The 27,152-nt window shown below is 41.6% G+C and overlaps 2 protein-coding genes across 3 annotated transcripts; both read right to left on the reverse strand.

Annotated features, from left to right (window-relative positions):
• Window positions 1–1,035: 1,035 nt before the first annotated feature.
• RB195_019540 (uncharacterized protein) lies at window positions 1,036–15,262 on the reverse strand (the record flags this gene model as incomplete). 2 transcript variants are annotated; one of them, XM_064187434.1, is made up of 12 exons in its annotated part: window positions 1,036–1,056; window positions 2,815–2,982; window positions 3,072–3,235; window positions 3,288–3,474; window positions 3,586–3,716; window positions 4,296–4,487; window positions 4,548–4,638; window positions 5,604–5,692; window positions 5,762–5,821; window positions 5,913–6,065; window positions 7,975–8,078; window positions 15,210–15,262. In XM_064187434.1, the coding sequence occupies 12 exons, from the start codon at window positions 15,260–15,262 to the stop codon at window positions 1,036–1,038; spliced, it is 1,413 nt and encodes a 470-aa protein (XP_064043315.1). The 2 variants fall into 2 exon arrangements, with proteins under 2 accessions (XP_064043315.1, XP_064043316.1); XM_064187435.1 differs by having other exon boundaries at window positions 15,210–15,250.
• Window positions 15,263–20,385: 5,123 nt separating this feature from the next.
• On the reverse strand, window positions 20,386–23,999 carry RB195_019541 (uncharacterized protein; the record flags this gene model as incomplete). The annotated part of the gene is made up of 11 exons (XM_064187436.1): window positions 20,386–20,475; window positions 20,599–20,682; window positions 20,745–20,847; window positions 21,324–21,412; window positions 21,471–21,614; window positions 22,027–22,186; window positions 22,298–22,400; window positions 22,551–22,663; window positions 23,100–23,272; window positions 23,327–23,427; window positions 23,915–23,999. 11 exons carry the CDS (start codon window positions 23,997–23,999, stop codon window positions 20,386–20,388), a joined length of 1,245 nt encoding a protein of 414 aa, XP_064043317.1.
• Between the last annotated feature and the right edge of the window lie 3,153 nt (window positions 24,000–27,152).

Genomic DNA, 27,152 nt, shown 5'->3' on the forward strand with positions numbered 1-27,152 from the left:
TAGGTTCGTGGTCTTCTTGAATACATAGGATTCGAAAAGAGATTCCAATAAACAGGCTGGGGAGGTAGCTGTCTCGAAAAATATCAACAGTATTAGCCAGCTCTAATTGTTGTTACTATCATTGTTTTGCACTGCTTTGATTAGCACTTATACGGGTCGCAGAAGCAAAGATGATAACTTTAGCGGACGAGCGTTACTAGCATTCTTGTAATGATTCATTGATAATAAGCAGAGTCCTAGTCGCATCCGGCGACAGAACGTAATCACAGTCACATGAAAAACATCTCCGTGCTTTGTTCCGTAGTCGAGCATTAGCGGCGTCTTTATTGCGAGATACTGTGGCGTCAACAGTGATCCTGCACCTTTCGCACTTTGGCATCACTTCGCTGATATTATCATTTAGTGAAGATATGGTCGTCTCAACCAGATATTCAAGTACCTCTGACGGGGGTCTTACTTCATACTAGAGGCTGATTGCTACTTCACGTTTTAGATCCGTCTGTTCAAGCAATAGACGGTTTATTGGAGGCTATCTGTAATTAAATGCTTCTACGATAACAAGTCTTACGGTTCTCAACTCTTCATAATCCTAAAAGTACGGATTCAAGTTAAATAAACACCACTTCACTCATATTATCCGGATGGAAGCAAAGAAAAATAGCGATATCGCATCCGTCACCGAGGTGACTATGTTTGTTGTTCGTTCCAGTAACATTGTTAATAAGTGAAGTAATGACTTTGTGAAATTGTTGTAATTTCAGCAGTTCGACTTCCAACCTTAAACAGTGAGAAAGTAACAGTGATACATCCAACGAAACTATTTGCTTTATACTTAAACTTGAGCAAATATTGACAACAATTTTGCATCAAAGCAGAACGTAAAGAGGATTACGACAACAAAATCCACATGTCTACGAATGACTCCACTTTTGTCGCTTTACAAAGCACGGACATTAACAAAAGGCAATAAAAGCTTCAACAAGAGAAATAAAATGTGATAGTGCGGAACATACATAGCCTTCACAAGTCCCCCGTCTAGTCGGCTGACGGCATCACCTGAAAGATGGCGCGCAGCTTCGATTGTACTTATTAATCTCAAGAACTTCTATCAACCCGACCTGCAGTCTTCTTAGCACGGATAAAAAGGCAACAAGTAAATAAATATCGCATAATAGTCTTCTTATCTTTGCCATTATGTTTGATAAGCAAAGCATAATACGGAAGACAAGAAAATGCAAAAAAGAGGAAAAATATCGTAGTGATGGGCCAAATGAACACAGCATCACGAACGATTACGCAACTATGTCAGTGGAATCCTATAACTTTGTACTAAGAAAAGTTGAGGAAGCAAGGAATAAAACAAACAGACGAATCTGAATAGAACCTCTGTCGAATTGTCACCTGAGCAGTCGTTAATTATTGGACATGTGTGAAGGGAGTATCTAGTGACGGAAATGGGGAGATGGGGCTTCGGAACATCCGGAAGTAACAACTGAATACGAACCCTATGACTTTCAATCAGCTATGTAAAAGTAACATTCATACTCGGGGATTTCAGCTGCCTCACAATAATGCATATTTTTAGGTTTGAAGGCATCACCCCACGACTCTGAAGTGGTACGGATTTCAGGCGGAGTATTCTTATACGGGATAGTAGATTACGGACAGGGGAGTGATTCCGTCTATTTCTTACTAATTGCCGTAAAAAAAACGGCCCGGAAGATGCGGCGCGTGGACAAGGCTGGCGCGCTCTAATCGAACCCGTAGTAGAAAATAGGGGGTCAGATCGCTCGAAGCCATGTCGTCCGGGCCGTTTCTTACGGCAATTAGGAAGAAATGGACGGAATCACCCTTCTCAGGTACGCGAAGAAGATACCACATCGCCGAAATTGTTCACGGATGCATTACGGTGGATAATAAAATCACTTGCTTAGGAAGAAAAGGGCCATACGTGTTATTGGAAGATTCTCCTCAAACTTTCATTTCACAGACGACATCATTCTCTTTTCAGTAACTGCCAGTGAAACAGCAGGAAATAACGAAGCAAGAAGCAGAACAGAACTGCGACTGATTAGGAAGAAGACAATCTTTAAAGGATGTCTATTGCGAGAACCGAGCAATACAACTTGAAGTTTAACAAATAGCGGGGATTTTTACCGTGCATGTACTACGAGTGTTTTTGAATTTAAGAGAACGAAGTGGAGGAAGAACTTAACAGAACAATGAGAGCAGCACGTGCCTTTCGAATCCATCAGGGACGTTATGAAGTAAACACGGACCAATACCTCCGTGCTCAACTGTTCGACTCGACAGTTTTCCCAGCACTCTGCTACACAGGGAGGGCCTGTTGCTGGTATCACGTCCAAGATGATACCCGCCACGGAACACTTCAAAAGGATCTTCTAAAGTTCGTTCGGCACGATGGCTTCGGCGTTCTAACTCAAGGAAGATCTCCGGCTTTCCGTCAGCAGTGCGAAGCATGTCGAAAGCTAGACACAGATGAGCATTAGATTGTGAGAAGAATCGTCGATAGAAGGAGGTAAAATACGCAAATCTGAGCACGTCAGACATCTCAATCCGAGTCGGTGTTTCAGTGGAATATATTTATTGTTTAGTAGGCAGAGAACGGTGCAATTAATGTGAGCGAAGTAACGAGTGGGCAGAGCGTTGCCTGCCGCACTTCTGGACTGTACAAGTGGTTATGCCACGAAAAGTAACCATAACAGCGAACGGTACTTTATACCACGCCCATTACCTCTCATCGGGGTCGATGATAATTTGTATACGACGTATATTCTTAAAACAAAAACTCACTTTCAATCTCTCAAAAGCGGATTTCTCGAGGAATTCTCGTTGAGAAGGATGTGCAATTTTGATTAGCTCGTACGCCCGTTGTCGCATGTTCTTTCCCCACAACTGGGCAATACCATGCTCGGTCACAACATAGTGTACGTGAGATCTCGTAGTCACAACGCCGGCTCCCTGAATTAACAAAATGGACATGTGAGGGAATATGCTTTCAATTTATTCGAAAAGTAAAGAAGAAATTGTGATTGTAGCTTGTGACAAACCTCATTGATGTAAGGGACTATCTTACTCTGCCCTTTTTTGGAGATGGATGGGAGAGCAATGATGGGTTTGCCAAGTCCGTCATCTCCGATAGCAGCACCACGAATGAAGTCCACCTGACCGCCGAAGCCAGACAAGAAACGCTTGCCGACAGAATCAGCAACAACTGCAACAATTGCATTGAAGTAAAGAAGTTGCTCGTACTACTGAATATGTACCTTGGCCAGTGAGATCAACCTCGACAGCCGAATTAATAGCGGTCACTTTGGGATTTTGGCGTATGATAGCGGGATCGTTCACCCATTGGATGTCGCCGAATAGCACGAGAGGATTGTCGTTTAAGAAGTTATATAGTTTGGTTGATCCATACACAAAACCAACAACTAGCTTCCCAGGATAAACAACCTAAAAAATAGACTAACGAAATGGACGTCGTAAAAAATGGAAACGCTACAGCTACGAAAGAAACACGGCATACGCACAGCAGAAAAAGAACGAGAAACACTTAAAACTAACCTTTTTGCTATTTGTAATTGCACTACATTTAATAAGATCTAACACGCCATCAGAGAACATTTCAGTATGAATACCCAGATCTTTGTGATTTTTTAAGGCAGCGAGGGCAGCATCTGGGACGGCTCCAATACCTTACAAATAATCAGCAATAATTAATTTGTACATGAAGTTAGATACTGTCTATAAAGGGAAAGAATGTTAGGCTAGTGGCGACGAAATAATAGCATTTATATGAAATCGTAGAAAAATCGAAGTATCAACTGTACAGGAGAAAGCTCCAAATTATCTGAAGGAATACCCCGGGGGGGCAATCAGTGGCCTTATTTCTGGAATTAAATAACTAAATCAATCGGGGTACCAAGACCTTAGCATTAGTCTTAGAAGATCTATAACATGTAAGCTAGAGTTACTAAGAGCAAAAAGTAAGATAGAGCGTCTCAGAAATATAGGCGCCACAAGCTCCGGCCTACGACCCCCCCTCATCCTCCCCATTTTTACTGTCAGACGACGAAACTTGTACTAATCTGTGAAATCATAATTGAACACAACACTGAATTGGTGCTTCTATCAATTTCAAAAAAGGATTCAATTTACTGATTCAGAAAAGTTATTTTCTCTTTACTTGGAAAATGAATCATTCAAAGCAGAGAATTCCGGCTGATTACACGATTATTCAGATTGTCTGGTCTTGATAAGAAGTAGAAACTTACCCATCTGAAGAGTAGCCCCATTCTCAACCAAACTTTCTGCAATGATTTGCCCAATCTTCTTTTCCTCCTCGCTATCTTTTCCGATATGTCGCTCATGGAGTTTAAAGGTATGGTCTTCAACAAGAACGTCAATGCGCGACGAGTGAATGACAGTGTCCCCGAAAGTTCTAGGCATGTGTTTGTTTACCATAGCTGGAAACAAATCAGCAAAGGGTTGCATGTCTAAATAAAACGCAGTCAGAGTTCCCCAACCGATAATGTGATCTGCATTCGTAACAGCTCCTCTTGCTGCAGCCACCGATGTTCCCAGTGTGCAGTAGCCCTTCTCATCAGGAGGCGAAACCTGAAGAAAGAAGTTTGTATTTCATAACAATCGAATATGAATACATTTACCAAAAGAACTACAATACAGAAAAAAAGAGAAACTGTTGGACTAAGAGGAGTGCTATGATCCAAGCATGGGATATGTTCTGCAATACAATTGCGGTGTAGCACCACAGTTTCGAACGCCAAAGATAATTGAAGACTACTCAAATGTGTTCACTCACAACACTCAATTTCTGAGATCCTCCATAGCAGTGTCGTTAGGTTATAACAAGAGTACATTCGTTATCATATTGAAAAGCAATTAACTGACATAGTATACCTCTAGTCGCTAGGATTTGAGAAGCTAATGAATCGCAAAATTGAGAGATTCGTAGGACAACATTTCATGTAAAGAAACCGTTAAACCTTAGAAAAACGATATTTTGCTATCTCAGAATGCAGTGGGCTCAGAATGACCTGTAATTAGCTCCACTAAGACTACAGAGATGGATGAAGCCAGCGATGGTCCCACTCAAACCCAACCGTTATCTCTACCGCACCGCTTCGAGGGCATCCGTGTACGCAAGTACACCGATCTTCAGGTCGTTTTAGTCAGACTATAAGTCTGGTCGAAACGACAAGAAGCACGGCGCAGTTGCGTAAGCGCTTGTGCTTGAAGCGGCATAGTGGAGATACCAGTTGGAATCGAGATGGGACCACCACGAACTGTAGCAAACAAGGGGTCTTCACTCGATCCTAACCGCTACGCTCCACCGCACCGCTTCGAGCGCAGCCGCTTACGCAACTCTACCGTCCTTCATATAGTTTTGGATCTACTATAAAATCAGGCTACAGAGCTAAACGATAGTCAGTTACAAGCAAATTCGCTTTGAAAGACCGTACCTTTACCACTATTTAAAATTTTGAAACATTCTTGCAAGGATGAGATAGATGGGTAACACGGCAAATGTGGTAATAGAAAGAAATATGAAAAATAAGTACGTGAATGATTGCAGCATTTAGTTTGATGGCTCCTCTACGGAATAGCAGAGGAACCTCCTGTAGAAAACAAGAGTTGAAATCAGCAACACCTGAAAATGACATCTTTCGGTTAAAAAACAACAGAAAAAAAAAACAGACAAAAAGACTCATAACCACACCTTCATTGACAGCTCCACGAAGGTTTGTGCCAGTGAACAAGCTATTGGATCGAATACGACCTTAATTTTAAGAAATGTACAAAATAGTGATGTGATTTTATTTCAAATATCCAAATAAGAAAAACACTACTCTCTATGGAAGATAACGTACCGCGTACGTCTGGTGCCGTCCAAGGTGTTTCCCCTTCAAGATGGAGATGGTGAAGTTTGATTCCCTTGAGGTTGTTGGCCTTAGCATGCTCGCAGAGTCCTTTCAGAAGTGGAGTCGGTGTTGCTGCGACCCCGTGAACGTAGATGTTATCACCTGTAACAGTCGTGAATCCATAAATTTGTTCCAGAATTCTCAGCCGAATAAAGACGAGTAAAAACTAACGCAGCTTCAGCAGTGTTGGATTTTCGACTATTGGAGACAGATAATTTCAATGACGAAAACTTCTTATTTCAGTTTCAACATGCAGTTTTCACTCCAGATCGCGAAAAGAACGATCACCTTCATTGTCACCTGATACTTAATTCAAGTGCTCTAATTTCCACACGATCAAATTTTTCCATCTATATTGGAACTGCTTAGCTGCTGCACTGACAATGGTTTCTTGTTAGAGATTTATTAAATTTCTATAATCGAAAGAAAGTAGAGGAATTCAACAATTCGAAATTCCATCTAATGGAGTAGTGAAGAAGATGCATGAAAGCAGCATCCGAGTTTTGTTGAGGAGTATTCCGCGAAAGAAACATCGCTCAAATATGCAAGAATATCATACTGTAACAAAACATATAAGGAACGTGTTCCGCTTCAGGAGGAGAGGGATATGTGCTAGTTTACATCTTTGAGTCTTTGGAAATTGTGAGGAAGTTCCGTATATTTCATTCGTAACTGCGTCCTTTTACAAAGAATGTTGACGCATTACTGATTCTTCTTATGTAGCTTTGAAATCCATCTAGTTAGTTTCAATAGCCGTCCTAAGAGCCTTTGCATCTTTCTTCTGGTATAGTAGAGTCAAAACGACATGAAGCACGGTGCAGTTGCACAAGCGGTTGCGCTCGAAGCGGCGTGGTGGAGGCAGCGGTTCAAATCGAGGTGGGACCATCGTGAACGGGCCAAAAAGGGGGTCCACACTCGATCCATACCGCTACGCTCCGTTGCACCGCTTCAAGGGCAACCGATTACGCAACTACACCGTGCTTCATGTCGTTTTGACTCGACTATCTTTGATAAGTCTTTCTCGAAGACAAAACACTAGCGTTTCCGTTAATTGGAAAATGAATTGGAGAAAATCGCCATAGATTGTTATATAGGGCGATTTTTGGAAATATTTTGCAATCAACCTCCAAACCACAATGAATTTGAACTGATTATTTTAGCTGTTAGACTTCAAAACAGAGGCTTTGGTAGCCAAAATAACGAATTTCCACAAAAAAAAAGAAAGAGGATTGGTCTATCGAAGAAGTTATGCTAATTAAGGTAGTTACCAAATCAGTCAACCCTATTTGGTGGCTGATACTTCAAGAACACTGGTCAGGTGGCGATTGAGACGCACTTTTTAGGGTGCCCTTCCATAACTCCCTTCCGCCTAAACGATCACGAATAAGCAACAGTAACCAATGTAAACTGCAAAATACTTTTCAAAAAACTTCAACTTTTCTAGCAAGGACACTAAAATCGGCTCAGGTGTGGGCATCAATTTAACTTGAGAAATAGTTCATAGTAGTCAGATCAAACCGACCTGAAGTTTGGTGTGTAGTTGCGTAGATAGGCGCGCTCTGGGCGGCGCGGTGTAGCTAGCGGTTCGGATCGAGGGGATCCTCAGTAGCTCCACTCATCTGTGCAGTCCGAGTGCAGCTAGCAAAGATCCCAGCTCGATTGTGACGCTGTCTGCACCTCGCCACATGGAACGCCATAGGGTACACATGTTTTTGGTATCTGACCCTTCCTTCCCTCAGCTTCCATCTGCTGAACTATTATTTACAGTTAGTTATGCATAGTTACTTAGGTAGTGGCCCCAAGACTAAGAACACTAAGCTGTAAGTTACGAGATGCATAAAATATTGCCAGTATTTCTCAACAAATCTAGCGTAAAGACTGATAAGTCGGAGAGAAAATTGGAAAAAAAAACGTAAAAAAAGTGTTATAGTAAGCTTCACAAACAGTAATTCTTTATGACAACTAGCACTAAGAAAATGAGAAAACGTGTTAAATTTGCAGAGCAACGCACCTGACTTAATCTTTGTGAAAGCATTCCTTACGTCAGAGACTCTAGGTTGTTTCCCTTCGATTGGGAACGCTACCTCGTTCTTGTCCGCGAACACTGGGGCTGCCCTAAGATAACTAGTAATAGAACCACACGCCCATTTCAAAAACTACCAAAGCAACTAGAATTACGAGCCAAAGCTTTTCTGAAAGATCTCATACTGTAGTAAATTAAATTAGCTCCAGAAAATCAAACATTTATAACCGCAGTAATGACAGAACACGTAGTCATAGTCCGGATCTGCTTGGTTCAATTGAAACTGTTTATAAAGCTTCCAGCATAGTTCATAGATCCTCGGTAGATATTGATCAATTGACGGTGGCGTGATCAAGCTACGCCATCCCTTTTCTTAAAGGCAGCTACCACGAATCTGAGGTGCGGATTTCAGGTGGAGTATCCGTATGCGGTGTCGTAGATTATGTAGACGGGGGTAGTTCCGCTCATCTCTTCTTGCATCACTGCAAACAGCCGCCTCCAGAATGCTGTTTTGTACGACGCTACATATTCCAACGCCCCACCTCTTGCCCTGCCTGCCTTCGCCCTGCGATTCGTCGAAAATCAATTCGAACTCCCCCGATAAGCAGCAAAGGACGCTACGTGTGTAAGGGTGGCGCGCTGCAGTAGAAGGCATCGTACAAAACAGCATTCAGGGGCCGGCTGACTCAGGGAGAGATGAGCGGAACCACCCCGGTCTCCATAATCTACGACCCCGTATACGGATACTCCACCTGAAATCAGTACCATCTTAGATTCGTAGTATGCTGCCTTTAGGTGTAGGGGAGCCCGGCTGTAGAACCTTGCCATTTGCACCACAAATCAGGCCTTTTGCCGGAGTGACGACGGGTGCTGAAAATCGTATTGATGGGTTGGGCGGTAACCGGACTATTTACGATCAAGTAAGCGGTTGCGCTCGTGAGGAAGCCTTCGCTCAGCACAAATGTTCGGCTTCCAGTTCGAAGGAAGAGTTGAGCGATGAGCGAACCGCCCACACGTCAGTTGTATGTCCGTCAGCAGCACAATGGAACGAAATTGCGAACTTTTGACCAGGCCATATTTCTCGCGTTTTTGCTTTTTTTTCTTTGCCAAGGATTCGTATTAAACTTATTGTTACACCAGTCTGAACGTCCGGCTAAAGCCGGACTTCAGACTTTTGGTGTTCGCTTCGCTCCCCTTCACTAATCAATGGAAATTAACAGTAGTGGCATTTTCTGAGAAAATGGACTTGTGTATCTCCAATTGTCTTTCTTCCTTTTTTATATTATAACTAAAAGCGAAAGATTTCATAGTCTTCTTTCACAACGCGTCAGTTCTACATTTGGAGAACATTCGAACTTCAGCTTCAAACAATCCACACCAATATATTCTAGACAAAGTTTAAAAGTATTACGCGAAAGATTTGTTTTCCTCCTGATTTCTCCAATACTTATCACAGAATGATGTTTTAACATTAAATTACGTGAAAGACATCATCCTCATGCGTGTTTCCACTTTCTCAGAACGGCATGCTTCCAACTTGAGGCGAACGAAGAAGGAAATAGACATGCGGAGGAGTCGTAAAGGTGAAAACCAAAGCGCTCATTCGGTTGTAACCATCTATCTTTTGCGTCTTGCACACTAAGTTATTGCGCACCAATAATCGGATTCACCGACGCCGTTGGATCCGTCGCACCCCATATTATAGCAATCTGGCGCCGGTGGACCCATCGCACCCCTTCTATAGGTATCTGGCGCCGGTGGACCCGTCACACCCGTTCTATAGGTATCTGGCGCCGGTGGACCCGTCACACCTCTTCCATAGGTATCTTGGCGCCGGTGGACCCGTCACACCCCTTATACGGGTATCTGGCACCGGCGCACCCATCCGACACCGCAGGACCCCTCGCAACCCATTTTATAGCTTTTATAGCTGTGGGCCCGTCGCGCACACACACACACACACACACGCACACGCGCGCGCGCGGACTAAGCTCATTATTGTATATCATGATAGTAAACAATTTTTGCAATCATTTTTTTTTGACTGTTCTTAGTTCTGCAATGTTATGTGGCTTATTTTTCGTTTCTTTCTTCATTTTTCTCTTAATTTGCAATGTCTTGTAACGTCATTTGATGTTGTCTGTTCCTTCCAACTTCGTTTTTTTCTACTTGTTGTTCCCTTTCTACATTCATTAATTTTGTTACGAAACACTTTGCGGTACCTGCTTACCCTTTACTTCTGAAGCTTTCACGCATGGAACTTATGCACGTATTTTTCGTATACTTTCAAAACATTTGCAAAAAAAAAACACGAAAAGGCACCGAAGACATCAGCAACCAATAAAATGGACTCAGGAATAGACTTCTCAGCAACCGTGACCAAGCATTCTACAGAACACTGGGTTTTGCAACCAGTTGTGACAAGAAATCATCATACTGGCTTCTGAATCGTTGAAGGAAAGTATGTTTCCTGTGCAAGAGGCGTCTTAGGCTTATTCCATGAGAGCACGGCAGCAAGGTTTTTCAGTCGTGCGGTTGTACCGCTATGTTCGTCCCGCATGAGCTGAGCATTGCGAAGGAAATGCGAGGAGTTGTCAAAAGAATGTCCTTTTTTGTAACTTTTGTAACTTTTTTGGAACTAAGCAAACAACGAGAACACTGTACCTTTTATATTGTTAATCTTTCGCCGTGATTTTCAACACGTTTCCAACGGGAATGTTCAAGAGTTGAAGGCGTACGGCTGACTTTTGAATATTCGCTTAATACATCCGAACTGATCTTTATGCATCTTTATCCTTATACTAACGTACAAATATTCGAAAGAATAAACAATGTCGGCCTTCGTAACTGGCTGGCTGGTTCTCGGGTGGCAGGTAAAAGTTAACTGCAGAACGAAGGTGACATTATCCTTGAGAGGGTGTCGAGAAAATTGAAAGCTGAAGTTTTGTGACATGTCCGTATAATAGGTCAGCAGAAGAAGATCCACTCTATATGGTTGATAAAGTCAAAAAATCGACGTGAATCTAAACGTGCCCACAAGAACGGACGCACATTCGCAGACCTCAGCAAGTGTGGAAAATATGTGAAGTTCCTAGGTGTTTAGGATAGGGGATATCGGAAGGCAATTATACGGTGTGCTAAAGTCCCACAGCGGTGCCAGGACCAATATCGCAACAATGAACACTAGTATGTTGCCGAAAAGGTAGGGCGAAAGCTAGCTACCGCACTAGAATGGAGCAGGGGGCAGCATAGTCTCAAAGCAAGACGAACGGCACTCTGAGTGGTTCAGAGTCTTCAATTTCACTCCAGACGTGAGCAATTGAATATTCGCAAAAGTGTCTCAGAGCTTCATGTAACAAAAACGGTGCAGCGCTTGAGCGATCGTCTGATAGATGGGGTCATTAACAATGAAGAAGGACCACTTCACTTCTTCTCGGTCCTAGGTCGGCTGATAGAGTTAAAGGCAGCACCCCACGAATCTGAGGTGGTGCAGATTTCAGGTGGAGTATTCGTATACGGGATGGGAGACTACGGAGAGGGGGGTGATTCCGTCCATTTCTTGGAAGATACGGCTTCATTCGTTTTTGCGCACCATTTTGTACAAGAGGTTCGATTGGAGCGGGCCAGCCTCGTGCGACGCCGCATCTTCTGGGCCGTTTTTTACGGCAATTAGCAAGAAATGGACGGAATCACCTCCCTCTCCGTAGTCTCCCATCCCGTATACGAACACTCCACCTGAAATCTGCACCACCTCAGATTCGTGGGGCGATGCCTTTAAGTAAAGCACAAGTTCTTGAAGCTGCTTAAATAGAAAGGTACCTTGGCAGACACAACTATAGATCAGGATTGTGCGAGAGACAGCCAAAAATCTCATTTTATCTCATATGATAACCAAAGATAATATATGATAACCAAGATGTAAGTGCTCTTCTGTAAGTTGCCGTTTGGCAAAACTTCATTACAAGCATGAAATCTCCACTGACAATCTTGCTTGGTCACCTTTTACACCGGGAGCGCTACAATGCAAACTGACGTCCTGATAAGACGACCAGAAATTACGAACGCGAGATATTATACTCCACGAAATGCAACATCGTTCTCTTATTCTCATATTTGAAACAGCAGCGCCAAAACAAAGCCACGAGGATCTGTGAGAAATCTGCTTGAGTGAAGTGGAGGGTCTGAGGAATGAAGCTCACGTTTTCTCTCGCATCGATCTGGACCCTCATCTTTGGCAGATTGTTGGTCATAAGATAGTCAGAGCACCTTGCTTGTCACAGCACAACCCTGTCATCAGATGATAAAGAAAAATATCTATGGAGATAGAAAGTAAAACCTAGGGTACGCGAGAAAAAAAATCTTCTGTCAAGTTTGCTCAACAATAAGACTCCAAAATGTCGGTAGAATGCAATGAAAGCGATGAAGTCTATAACAGGTACGAGAAGCGCGATGAGGAACGTATCACATATCAACATCGAGGACATCCGTATACCTACTCGCTCCATGAGACTGAAAATTCCTATCGCGTCACTGACGAACATGAAAGCATGCAGATGTACTGGAAGATAGTGCCAAAGCGTTGCCGTGACTGCCTTGAAAGCATCTTACCAGAAGAGTTCCTTTACCAGCGGCTTCTTTAGCTCCATATGCACCAGATAAGCAATGACAGATCTGAAACGAAGGAAAACACGAAAGGTAACAGGTCTAAATGATCTTGCGACAAAACACTGGAAGACACGATGTTCGATAAAGAAGCCACCTACGGACTGACAGCGAAGCAGACGTTACCTACCTGGAAGAATAGGAGCTGCCCATACGTAGGCTCGAATTAGAGGACGATTCAAGTTGCTATAACGGACGGTCACCGACATGAAAATAACTAACGTCCACCATCATTGTGCAGAAATCACATGTTAAAAGCATCATCCCGTGCGGGTTTCAGGTGGAGTATTCGTATACGGGATCGTAGATTATGGAGAGAAGGGTGATTCCGTCCATTTCTTCCTAATTGCCGTCAAAAACGGCCCGGACGATACGGCTTCGAGCGACCCGGCTCCCTATTTTTCACAACGAGTTCGATTGGAGCGCACCAGCCTTCTGCACACGCCGCATCTTCCGGGCCGTTTTTTAACGGCAATTAGGAAGGAATGGACAGAATCACTATCCTCTCCATAATCTGCGGCCCCGCATAGGAACCCTCCACCTGAAAGCCGTGCCACCCCAGATTGGTGAGGTGCTGCCTTTAAGGAATTATTTTTTATTTCCCACATCAATGAATGCATCGAACCCTTTTCATTCCTTCTCTTCTCAGTCTTTGTTTCTGTAGAAAATACACCAATTATCTTCTTCTTGCATATCATAACTACTTGATTTTATTTCATTTTTGTTCTGTACTTCTCAGAGAATTGCAGTTTCATTCAGAAATTTTATGAGCTGCTGGCGTCTGCAATTGTACTGCATTAGCTGTCACCTGCATGTAATCTATATTCGCCCAGGTGCTTTGCAATAACTTTCCATGGGACTGCATGGTGGTTCGAAATCGTCCTGGGCCAACCGAACTTTGCTTCCCTCCTAGGTCGATTGATTGGTGCTTGTCTATCAAGATAAAAACACAGACTTGGTGCATTGTATAGCCTGTCTCAATAAACCTCCAGCGATTCCGGATCTCAGTGCAACGCGTTATCGCAGCACAAAAGGACAAGTCAGTGCTGAGCAGTTTTTTTTTTCTTAGTAGCAATAATGGTGATAATAGAATATAAATCAATTACATGATGACACAATGCAGTGATAAAAATTATTAAAACGATAGAAAAAAATCTTCTATTTTTTCAGCATATGAAGACAAAGTTGCACCTTCACTCACACAGCCGGCCATTACTCGCTTCAGCGCAACTAGCGCGTTCTTAACGGTCGGAGAACGCTGATTGTAATGTATATTACTAACATTAGTTATCTTTAACACTAAAACTAAGACTCTCAGGAATTTTAGTCTCAGAGGTGTATGTAGCACGCCGCAAAAATGTAACGTGGTCCATCAGTTTTTGCACGTTTTCTTTTTTAAAATATTGTTGTTGCTTGCCGTCGAAGATGAAGGCGAAAGTAATAACGCGTCCGGAAGTTTCGTGTAGTTTCTTTCGGGCTCAAACTCAACTTTTGTGAACATCCATCAGTTATCTCCTAATCCTGCCTTTCCACTAGAACACTGCCACGTTTGGACACATGTTGAAGTGTTGCAAGCTGCAGTTGAAAACCAAAGTTCGAGACGCTGTCATCTTCAAATGGCCTTGGATTTTTCCAATAAGAAGTCTTTTAAAGGATAAAAGGACAATGTGCACGGCGTTGATCAATCTCTGTGGGGATGCGCCTACGCGTTCGACTTCAACCCAGACTTTGTTGAGGTTTATGAACACGCGTCCAGAATTACTATGACTTGTGGTAGCTAGCCGATGTGCCAAGGCAGTGTTTTTATCCTCCCAGGCAAGCCTGGTACCAATTTAGGCTTACTTTGAACTAGGGCCGATTCGAACCTCCGATCGATTGTAGCCACAGCGCAACCTCTTACCGACTGCGCTACCGAAGTTTATCGAAACTCGTACATGGACGTTAGTAAACCCTTCAGCACTGAAGGATGACGGAAACATTCGTAGGGCAGGTGCGATTTATACACTACTCTTCTGGCGTTCTCAAGAAGTGGATTGTCAGTCAAAAGGATAAAGAATAGAGGTAGTCAAAAGAAGGCGATGGTGTGGGCTAAAAAAAAAGAAACATGAAGGTCTGGAAAGCGATCCTGTGTGGAAGTGTGCTTAAGGGTCTCGCAACAACCTCAGGCCGAGATCTTCGAGATCACTCGAGATAAGAGTAGTCTAGTCTCTTTATTTCTCTTATTTTTTATTTCTTTGTTCTTTATCTTTCTCCCTTTGCTTTTTACAATTTCGGAAACCCCGGAAATCCCAAGTTTGATCATGAAATTCGGTGACAGCTCTCAAATCCATTCTTTGCAAACTAGCCTTTCTTCAAAGTTACATAGGATCAGAAAGACACACACAGAAATACAGAGATGGTGGGCAAGGAGTACTTCTGGAGATTATATATTCCGGTAAATTCTAAAGAAGAATTAGAAATAAGAAGAAGAGAAGAATTAGAATCAGATTCAAGTAATTCCTCAAAAAATTACTGGATTCTATACTTTTTTAACTTCGACTCGTGAAGTTTTCTAATTGTACCTGCACGCAAGAGCGCTACAAGAGATTCCCCGACACGACATTCGAGACCACATATTTCTCCTGGAACACAAACAGAATGTGGTTTTAGAAAAAACTGCGATAACGGCAGTGAATGACAAGAAACAATTGATATCTCATAGCGAAACAACATACAATGACGAGAAAAGAGCGGGTTTATCAAATATTTGTTCCCAGACGTTCAACTCTGGAAGTGAGAAACGACGGAATTGATCTGAACTAGACGAGGTGCAGCAAAAACGTCATACCGGCCTCAAGATTACTTTGATTTCCGCTTCTTTTCGCAAATCGAGAAGTTTGTTATTCTTTACAGGTTTATTGAAGTCTAGTTAAAAAGTTGCAGCTTTTAGTTATTTAATATGCTTGTGGCATCAAACTGTTGCAGTTCGTTAGTGATTTGTGTTCAGTTGTTTCCAGCGCTTAAGCTAATTTAGCTATGAAAGATTGAAATGTTACTTATAAATTGCCACTCAGTATGTAGAAAACATTTGTTCGTCATTTAGAAAAACATCTTTACTACAACTGTGTTCTTGAAGGAGCACTTTGAACTCGCGAAAATAAAGTAAAGTAAAATAAAGTGAAAATCTTGGAGTTATCATTGATCGCAAACTTTCGTTTGAAGGACAGATCTCTTATGTCTCAAGTAGAGCTTGTGAAAACATTTTCCAAACCTTTCTAACTCATACCTCATTTTCTGCTCATACCAATGATTCCAAAGTCTTATTACGTCCATTAAATTCCTATGTATTGCTTAACCTTGAGTGGTGCCCACAGCTCTGAAGTCCATCATTGGGGAAAGAAAATTATGAAGACTGAAAATGTACGACGAATGCCCACGAAGACTCCTTGCTAGATGGGGTTGTAGATGGCGGTATCCGGGGTGGTTCTGCTCATCTCCTCCTAATCGTCCTAAAAAATGGGCTGACAACCACTTTAGTTCGTATTTACGTTAGAACACGCTTATATGTACACGTTCCGGTCCTCTCAGCAGCTTATTCATTTGTCTCAGTTGAGAAGCCGATTAGAAGACATCACTGATCCTCGACCGCTCGCACTTGGATGCGGCTCGTGCACAGGGTGAATTTATATGGTCGAAATACCAGTGGTCGGACATACTCATGCTTTGTGCCAAGGAGTCTTCGTGGGCGTTGTGTTTCTTTTTTCCTTTCATTTCTTTTTCTTTCTTTTTCTTCAAATGTAGAAGAATGTAGAAGACCAGACACTTTTGAGGATGTCACCAGCTCCAATGGAAGCAAAATGTGTGAAGTACTTGGTTGGTGCAGGCACTTAAGTACACTGAAATAGTATGTGAGGCGCGAAGAGTCCTAGTGAAATATCCACTGAGCCTTGTCCTGGTGAAGTATCCGTTGAGTCATCGGCTAGTGGAGATCAGGTGTGTGCACGACCAATTGAATGATTAGCAACTGTGAATAGGAGCCCCATTTTGATCTACTGTGCTACGCAGATAAAATTGAAAGCACTTCATGATCTTGACGGACCTGACGGGACCCAGAGAGAGTAAGTACTCGAATAGAGACGAATGGCGCGGACAAATAGTGAGCATCCCATATATTTTCAACTAACCGTTGCAAGACTACCTTGACACTGACCAAGAACGAGTAGGCAGTGACGTCGACGACAACCTCCACTTCAAAGCGTAATTTGCGCATCAGGATCTGGTGTGCAGTGATTCCGTTCAAAAAGCAGTTGTTAGTTCTGAGCTAAATACAATTTTCTCGAAGGATTTTTTTTTTCGAACTTTTTCGAAGCGCTTTAGCCCGTGGTCAGGATGTATCATAGGAATTTCTGAACAAATTATCTGCCGAATGATGATGAACTGCACTTCATTCTAAATAGTCGGTGATATATAAATTTGAATTGTTACTGATATTCACGCACTAATTATACGATAAAAATGTGTACTCCTACTTAGAAACAATTTTAACCTTTCTCGTGTATAGGAAAAGTGAACATAAGAGGAGAAAAACCAAAATAGGAGGAGAAAGGGACAGACATTAGCCACAGCAAAGTGCTGGTAACTCATTGAATACAATGATTCGACGATAGCAAGATGAAAAACACAATGGAGCGTTCAGAGACGTGCTAAGCCAAAAGTGCTCGGATGTGGGGTTTAAAAAAAACTCTTATCGCTGCTAACACCGAAAACGAAGCACACCATCAAAGTAGACACTTTCCCTTCTCTGCAGCTCCTTCTATTCAATTTGATTCGTAATTAAGAACGATCTCTAAAAAATGGAAGAGTTATTGAGGACTTAGAAACCTCACTTGAGTTTCAATTCACTTGTTCTCGTTCTTCAAGGTGGTTCCCCCTCCCTCCATTCCCCAGCGGTAATTAAATTCTGTCTTTACGGTTAATGTGAATACTTGAGATATTCCATCTTTGCGCACACACCTCACTAGGAAAAGTAAAGAAGAAAAATCTCTGGCGTATCAATCCGCCCACATGTTTGACTGCAATTCAAAATCGTTGAGGTTTTATGTATATTGGCATACACAATGGCTTATGGGGGCCAGCCGTTGTATCCATCAGTGTTTCTATCCTCCCAGAGCCAATGGGATGAAGGGCCTTTTGCCACGGAACCGTTTCGAACCTTCGATCGCGCTAAAAAATTAACACAAAAAGATAGTAGTTGGTTTACAGAGCAGCATCAGCTTCGTTTTCCAAAACTGTACTTTTGTTTACAATTGCTACCAACTGAAATATTCTCTTTTTAAAAAGCAGGCACGACCTGCGTAAGATTGGTTGCAACTCTTTATTATTAATTATCTAAATATTATAAAATACGTTCGCGAGTGATATGTCCATATGTTCACAACCATTGCTGCAAAACGCACCAAAAATGGATACTTGGAGGCGGGTTCTATCACGAGTGTGTAGCGTTCGGGAGCTATCTGATCCTCTCCGAAAAAGGTTCCCGAGGGCTCCAGTGTTTCCAATTGTTGTGTATTCACGTCCTGAACTTTCACTAAGTTCTTTACTGATTTACAAATAGTACTGAACTTATATGATGGGATTACGAGTATCATATACAGTGTTGCTTCTATAGTTACAGAGTCCGCGGCACGCGTACCCCAATTTCAGGGAAACCGGGACAAGAGAGATAGTGAAACATTTTTGACCACAAGCAACTCCCTGAGACAAACTTTATAAAAGACAGACAAGGCAAACTACCCGATTCTAAGAGATTTTTCTCCTAGATCTTTTTTTGAGGTTGTACGGAAGGAGAACTGTGAACCTACACTTACATAAATACAACGCTTCTGTTGATGTGTACTGTTGCAGAAAAGGTTCGGAGAATCTATTGTTGAAGGACTTAGCATGGAACGATGTATGATATGTTTAACGTTAGTGTTACACACTTTATTACGTTTTAAGTTACGCAGTTACGCAGTTTTTCTGTACCCAATACAGAAAAAAGTTGCAGCAACTTAATGCAACTGGTAAGAAGCAGAGAGATGTTCAAGGCCACGAACCACGACATTGCATCGTCATGGGCGCGATGTCTGTAAACACAAGACCACACAGAGTTTATCGCTCGCTCGTTTACTGGTTTGTTATAGGTTTTTGTTTAGAAAAAGGAAGAAATGAATTTCTTCTTAACACGCAACAATTGTTCGACCACCATGGTGGTAATGATAAGGATAATTCCAAGCATTACTTCTCCATACACAACACAACTTTTGGTTGCGGCCCCCCTATCGTCTAAATTGAAGGCAGAAAAGAACATTTCAATGTCAAGTGTGATCAGTTTCATCAACCCGAAAATTCGTCCATACTTCGAATCGGTGTACTCATACTCTGTTGATCCAGGTCTCTCCAAATCACATATGTCGATCTAATTTATTTCGATAGAAGAAAACAGACTGGCCATCACCAGACCTGGAAGAAACTAAGGAATCTGTTTGACTATTGCTGGAAATCCTCATTTCTAGAAAGAAACATTTTTTAGTTTCGTTTTCATGACGATTGCTTCTACGTCCGCCGATCATATTTCTCTCAAAGCGCTCATCTTTGAAAAAGGCATCACCCTACGAATCTGAGGTGGCACGGATTCCAGGCGGAGTATTCGTATACGGGATAGTAGATTATGGAGAGAGGGTGATTCCGTCCACTTCTTCCTAATTGCCGTAAAAAACGGCCCGGAAGATGCGGCGCGTGCAGAATGCTGGCGCGCTCCAACTGAACTCTTTGTAGAAAGTAGCGCGCCAGAACGCCCGAAGCCGTATCCTCCAGGCCGTTTTTTAGGGCAATTAGGAAGAAATTGACGGAATCACCCCCCCCCCCCCCCCATAATCTACTCTCCCGTTTACGAGTACTTAACCTGAAATCCGTACCACCTCAGATTCGTGGGATGATGCCTTTAAATAATTTTGGCTTTAACGAAACACTTTTCAAAGACGACCATCCTTTCGTCAGGATTTCCGCTGAAGAAGACTATTTCTCATTTCCTTTTTTCTCCTTACCCTTTTGAATATCCCAGACTTTTAAAGTAATTTTTTACACTCATATACATTTCGAAGATGCATTGGATTCCACATACAAGACGGAAGAATAATTTACTATTCACATTCTGAAAACACAGATATTGAGAAGGCACAATTATATGATGATTGTGATGCAGTACACATTAAGCACGGAGGTATCAAGAGGTTATAAATTAATAAACACTAAAATTATCACTGATATTTAGTTAGCCAGTTATTAAAACAATTAGTTATAAAACATTACAATTATGACATAATGCCTTTCCTGGTTGCGCAGAATGATGAGGTTGTGCTCAGGAGAACAATCATGAAGCAGTAGTAACAGTAGACAAAAAAGAAGGCTAGGAAATAAAAAAATGAAGGAGTGAGTTACTCATCTCATCATTTTGTTGTTCAGAAAAAGAAGAAGTGATAAATAAGTGCATTCAGTAAACATCACAGTAAGATTTCAATAAGTTAGATTAGTGGTCAAATTAATGGTAACCCAATGCAAAAGCTACCAAACTCAATCCAATTACACACATCAGTTTTGCGCAGTGTGGAGCAGCTAACCGTTCCCTATACTGGTCCTAATATTCTCACAACTCTGGAGTAAAATAACAAAATAAAAACAAAATAAATGAATAGGAGACAGATGGTACGCAATATGAAACTACATAGATCCATAAGTCTCGTTCGAAAGCAAATCACGTCCGATCATTAGTCGCATTATCTCGTTTGTCCCTTCCAAAATTTCATGCACCTAAAATTCAGGATGGTGAAACCTTTAAAACAAAGGTAGCTCTGAATAAAAAGAACAACAGGAAACAACAACGAGAAAAAAGAACAGCAAGTATTACCGTAATTATTCACAACACGCACTTACCCGTATGTCACGAAGATATTGCTGTAGCGGGTAGTCCTTCAGGAATCCATAACCACCAAACATTTGCAAAGCTTGGTTGACTACCTAAATCAATTAAATAGAGAACTTCCACAATGTCTGGTCGCAAGATTCCGTCCGAATCTCACCTGCGAGCAGTTTTCAGTGGCGTGAAGTTTTGCCATTGCACACAAAGAAGGTGCGTGGATCGAGTGAGCATCCAGGTGACGTGTTGCATCGCGCACAATTAATCTGTAGGTCAGTACTCTCGTGAATTCATCTCATTCCAAAATTATTACATTAATTTAACATTAATTATTACAAAAGAAGGATATGGGCAGAAAAAAAGCACTGACGCAAAAGTATTGAGAACAAGCCGCAACTCCTTCGGCCTTTCAGAAAATGAGCAAAATGGTGCTAAAATGTTCGCCAACGCATATCTATCTCTATCTATTACTTCCACAACACGAATGAATGAACAACTGAATGCTATGTGAGGAGAAAATCTAGAAACACTAGCACTTTTGGCGTCTTCATTCCTTTTCTTTCTCAATCTTATGAATGTAAAGAGCTAATTCATAGGCTAAACTGACCAGTTTGATGCTTTTTGTTTTACCGATATATATTTATGTATATTTACATCTATTTTACTTTATGTGTATACATAATATGTACAATTTTTAGATGAAGACACAACCGACAGCCCGACTGCGCAGTGGAATACCTACCTACTGGTATGCAATTTTGTAGCCATCTCAGCAAGTTTGAACTGATTCCACTGGAAGTCAGCGAGTCGTTTGCCGAACTGTTTCCGCACCTAAAACATGAAATCGTAGGATTAATGAGAAAACATGGGAGGTTACTGGAAGGCGTACCTTCAAGTGAGCAATCGCTAGATCGAGACATTGCTGAGCGGCTCCTAACGAGCAGCTGGCGATGTTCACTCTGCCGCCGTTTAAACCTTCCATGGCCATGTTGAAACCGTAGTTATCTGGTCCAATCTGATTCGTTACTGGTACCTGTGATGACTTTTATCCTGATGTGTTTTTCCTTCTTTTTTTTAGATATGGCGACACTGATAACAGGAGGAACCTAACCGTGCATAACCAGAAGGAATAGAAATCTTCTCACTATAGTGTTTTAGAGCATAGAGCATCGTCACCGATCGTGTTCAATCGCGACACGACCTATCAAACATTAGTGTCCTTTGTCGACTTTATCGACTATCAACTATCGATTGATGCCGACTTTTCTTGTGGAAATCAAAATTTGTGCACAGTTTCACCCGTTCACGTTCATACTAGAATGAATTTTTGCAGTTGAAGGGTTTTTGTAGGTAATCTTTACAACGATTTTGAATCTCTACGAATTGATAATCCCGAACGGCAGATCTCACCCATTTAGTTATGCGTAAGTCGCGTAGATACGAACCTTAACGTCTTCGAATGTGAGAATACGAGTGGGTTGAGTGTTCCAGCCGAGTTTGCTTTCCTTTTTCCCTTGACTGAATCCTTCCATGCCGTCTTCAATTAACAAACAGAAAATCCCCTTCGCACCCGGCTGTCCATCATGGCGAAGCATCACCACATAGCTGCAAAGCACAGTTTAGGCGGACTGAGATTGAAAATCACATAAACTTCGAAAGGATATCAAAGGAACATCAGGGGAACCCGAAATACGAAAAATAGTACGGAATACTCACACATCAGATGATCCTGCTCCACTGATGAATGCTTTCGATCCGTTTACCACGTAATAATCACCTTCGCGCCGAGCACAGGTCCGTATGCTCGCTGCGTCGGACCCTAGAAGAACGAGTGAGTTCATGAAATTTCACGAGTGAGGGCAAAGGTTTTCGCTTCCCAACAAGAATTCGTAGCAATTGTATGCACAACATATAAATATGAAGTGTAGCATGCATTAATAAAACGCCATTTTCAGTTGTGCACACTCACCAGAATTCGGCTCCGTCAGGCAGTAAGAGGCGAGATGTTCGAAGGTTGCCAGGGGCGGGATGTGCTTTTCACGCAACGCTTCCGATCCCCATGTATCGAGCATCCAAGCAGCCCTATAGTAGTGAAATCACGACAAAAATAGTCGTTTCGACCAGGATTTTCCAGGTTTTTTAATTGAACCTGGTCGCTTATGTGAAGTACAAATCAAGAACATCGCCTTCCTGAGATTTACAGAATTTTTATGGTGGTTTCGATGGCATTTTTTGCGCTTGGCACAGTTCATTATCAACCGTCAGAGTGGCTAGTTTTGCGTAACGGAACATCCATATTTTGTTGGTCCGACTTTCGCAGCAATCCACGGTCGAGCTATCAACGGGAGTGCGGCTATCAGGACACTCCGACAAAAGTCTTCGTTTCTGGTGCAATATCGCAAAAGCTGTTACACATAAGGCGGAGCGGTTTTCAACTGTGGGCCAATTTTCCTCTCTCTTTTTTCTAACTAGAAAGGTGATGCTTGTTTCCTTCTAAGAAAGGCATGCAAATACTTACATGTTGTGAATACTCATGTAAGCAGCAGTCGAAACACATCCAATGGCGAGTTGCTCGTAGATCACAGCTGCGTGCAGCCTGCTCAAACCACATCCACCGTAATCCTCCTTACAGTAAATAGCTCCAAATCCCAATTCTCCTGCATGTCTCATTACATCGACAGGGAAGTGTTCCTAAGAAAAAAGGTTTGAGAAAAGTCCTTTTGCACAAATAAGAGTAATAGGAACCTCTTTGTCCCATTTTGCCATGTTCGGATACATTTCTTTCCGCGCAAAATCATTAGCCATTTTTTGAACTTCTACGACGTCGGCATCAAGGCCCATGGAAGCTGTAAAATTAATTTGAAGGGTAGGCTGTAAAATTAATTTGAAGGGAACCAATACGTTGTCTAGCATAGTTTCAATACAATGTCCTCCTAAATAATTGCTAAATATGAAATTGTGAAATATGCTTAAAAATTTGTTCAAAAATTTAAGTTCAAAGAATAGTTAGAGAACTGAAAAAAAATCAAAAATCTCCTTTTTATTCTCTTGTTGATCCACCCTTGGATTCAGGTTTTCTAATTATTAAGCGATATTATCCCAGCAAGTACTACAGCACAAAAACATGGGCTGTGTTGTTTTTTCCTTTGTTTTTGTCTAAATCACGTGGCGAAGTATTCTTGAAAGCTAAACATCTCAGCTCCAGATAGTTGTTTTTCCTTATCACACCACAGAAAGCTTTAATAACGAGCTGCTGCCAGCAAGAAATGGAAATAACAATAACATACGGAAAAGAAACTAAACAAGATGAAGAGTGAATTATTTAAGGCTTACGATCAACGCAATACGAGTGTCCTCTTTGACTGTCAAAGACTTTCAGAGCGTTTCTGGAAAATCTCAGGAGAGTTCGGAAATGCATCTGAAATAAAAATATTGTAAAATGTGAGATTTTCGGAAGTCAGTCCAAGAAGAGAGCGTCCAAGGCGATAATTAGGTCGTGGTGGGACAAAGAAGTTGTGATCGCTCAATGATATGTTCATTAACGGTTGAGTGGCGTTGGGTACCAAAGCATTATGAGTTCGCTGAAATGAGGTAAATCTTATCTCAGAGGGATATTGTAATTAGAAACTCGACAGTGCGTAGCATGAAAGTGGCAACCACGATCAGAAGCTGACGGTTATTAAAGCATCATCCCACGAATCTGATGTGGTACGGATTTCAGGTGTAAAATTCCTATACGGGGTAGTAGATAATGGTGAGGTGGGTGAATCCTACCCATTTCTTGCTAATTGGCGTAAAAAAACGGCTCGGAAAATACGGCGTGTGCACACGGCTGGCGCGCTCTAGTCGAACTCACTGTAGAAAATTGCGCGCCAGAACGCTCGAAGCCGTATCTCCTTAATTTACGAATACTCCACCTGAAATCCGTACCATCTCAGATTCGTGGGGTGATGCCCTTAAGTCCTTAGGCGCAGGGCTAAAAAAGGAACAGGGCATTTCTAATACCATTTGGTTTAAGCGTTTAATCGAGGTGTTAAGGACGCGGAAACAGCGCCAAATATTTCTGCCCTGGGTGAAAGAGCGCTGAGGAACTTGAAAAACAAATAACGAGAAGAAAGAGTATGAAACTTCTAGAAATTTATTGAAAGGTAGGAGGAAATCGTAAATAACAACGGAACGTATGTCCATGGTTTTTGTTTCTTGTTTAAAACAAATTCGGAAAAAAAGTTCGTTAATCATCCCGCAATGTAATAGAAAGAAACAAAATAGATATCAAGCAAATAAACATGTAGTTAGAGTAGTTAAAGCTAAACGGTATCTTTTCTTTTACTTTCTTTTCTATCATCATTAAGGTAGATAACCAGAGCATTATGTGCTTTGGATAGGTTTTTGAAATTTCCATTTCGGATTGCGCGTTTGTAGAACAGCAGTTCCGTGAACAAGATAACTTTTAAGGGAACATTTGTGCAAAACATTTGCTTCCACATTCCACAACATTTGTTTCCAAAGTTTTTATATCTCCATCAATAAGTAGAGGTCACCCCGCGTCCCCTTGAAAAAACAAAAACTTCCATAGGCCAGAAAACGATTTTAAAAACCTCGGATCCGTGTTTTTTTCGTTTTCTGGCCAAGAATTACCGTGGCCATAGGACCGCTCTACTACCTCCTAAATACTTCATTTCAACCGATAGAAGTACAATATATCTTATAAAGCGCACTTCAGATATTATCACAGACTTGATGTGCTCACATTTATAGGCGTAGAGTCTTTTTGTAAGTTCCATTCGAACTGTTTAATGAACTGTAGCTTCTTATATTTTTACAGTACGGAAATCATGACTGCTAAAAACGGCCGCGGCAAGCAAACCACATGTTTGCCATTGGGCACGCCTAGAGAAGATGTGGAAGATTTCGCACGTTCTAATACGTGATAGATTAATGCCACAGAAGATCAATCGCAGCAAAATACTAAATTCAAATTTTGCACTAACTTTGAATCCAAAAAAATGAGTTGAGCGATGACAAAAATAGTTAGGATTTTCTGAGCTTCAAAGAAAACACCCTTTCATCCTTATAGATCCAAAAGATGGTCATCAATAATCGTCTTCGAAGCTTCTTTGCATACATTTGGAAAATTGGAAAATTGGAGGAAGTTCACGAAACCATTAGCATACGTGCACGGTCAACAAACATTTGAATAATCTACATTTGACTTAAAAGGAGCTGAAGTCTACTCTGAAGAAGAAAGTTGCAAAAATTCCAAAATTTCCTACTTTTATTCTATTTCTATAGTTGTTTATGCCCGGCAAGAGTATGGTAGACTTTGACAAATTATGTAATGTACTTAGCCTCTATCGGGAAATGAAACTTCGTTGAAAGTGGGAATTTACAACACATTCCGCGTCCAGAACTAGAACGCAATGACTGCATAAACATACAAGCTCTACTTTCTACAAAAGGAAGAGAAAACATCTTGGGTATCAGCAACGCGAATCCCGAATATTAGATGAAAATAAGATAAACTAATGGTAACATCAGTTAGAATAATTGAAGAGTTGGGATGATGGAGACAAAGAATGGAAAGGAATGGGAGGAAAGGATGAGACAAGACGTCCTGCCTTTTGTTTACGATAAAACAGTTATTCTATATGTTCATTGTACAGAAAACAGACGATTAAGGACACATAAACATGTGCTCGGAACGAGGTCCAATGATACTGAACCAATAAAAATTGGTTGCTGGTGTTGGGATAGACATCCAGTTGGAGGTGAACTGGTGGCAGGAAAGTGGGAAGCAGACATCACTGGCTCACCAAACGTTTCCGACCTCTCCTCAAATAGTGACTCGCGCTCCTTGCGCGACATTATTCCGTGAGGTGTGATGCGAGATGAGCCAATTGATGTGTGAAAAAGAGCACTTCACTCCTCAGAGAGGGCAGTAAGTTATTTGAAAAGGTCAGTAGTAACATCTCCACTCTGATCTACTTGCATCTTATGCAAGAACAGTTCCTCCGCCAATAAATGCTTGATTGGTGCTATTCGAGACTGATCTCGATACCTGTGTTAGCGAAATCACCCGCACTTGATGCAAGTTCCAAAAAAGCATCAACTACAAGCAATTAAATCTATTTACTTCAATTTAATCCCTAATTTATGTGCATTTCTTCATATGCTTCGCTACATGTCTGTTTTTTTACCTTACATATGTATGTAATTACTTTATTGGAACAAAGAAACAGTCAAGAGAGTCTAGACGAGGAGCAAAGAAGTAAGTTAGAGGTTTCTTTACACAGCAGTTACAATAGCCATCCGAAACAAAATCCGTTCAATTACAAAATCATGAGCTCATCGCAATGATTGGAAAATTGCTGTAAGCATGCAAGTGCAAAAAACAACTTTTTTCTTCTGAACAAAGAACACCCACACATGTCGAGTGCCGACGAAGATAAGGAATGGCTGTAAGATATGGATAGACATCAAAGAACGGTCACCTCGTCACTCAATCTCCATTCATCGCTGAAATCTAGAGATACGTTTATTACCGAATGACAGCACAGTAGTAAAAATCAGT

This window comes from Necator americanus, chromosome II, assembly GCF_031761385.1.
Source record: "Necator americanus strain Aroian chromosome II, whole genome shotgun sequence".
Classification (NCBI taxonomy): Eukaryota; Metazoa; Nematoda; class Chromadorea; order Rhabditida; family Ancylostomatidae; genus Necator; species Necator americanus.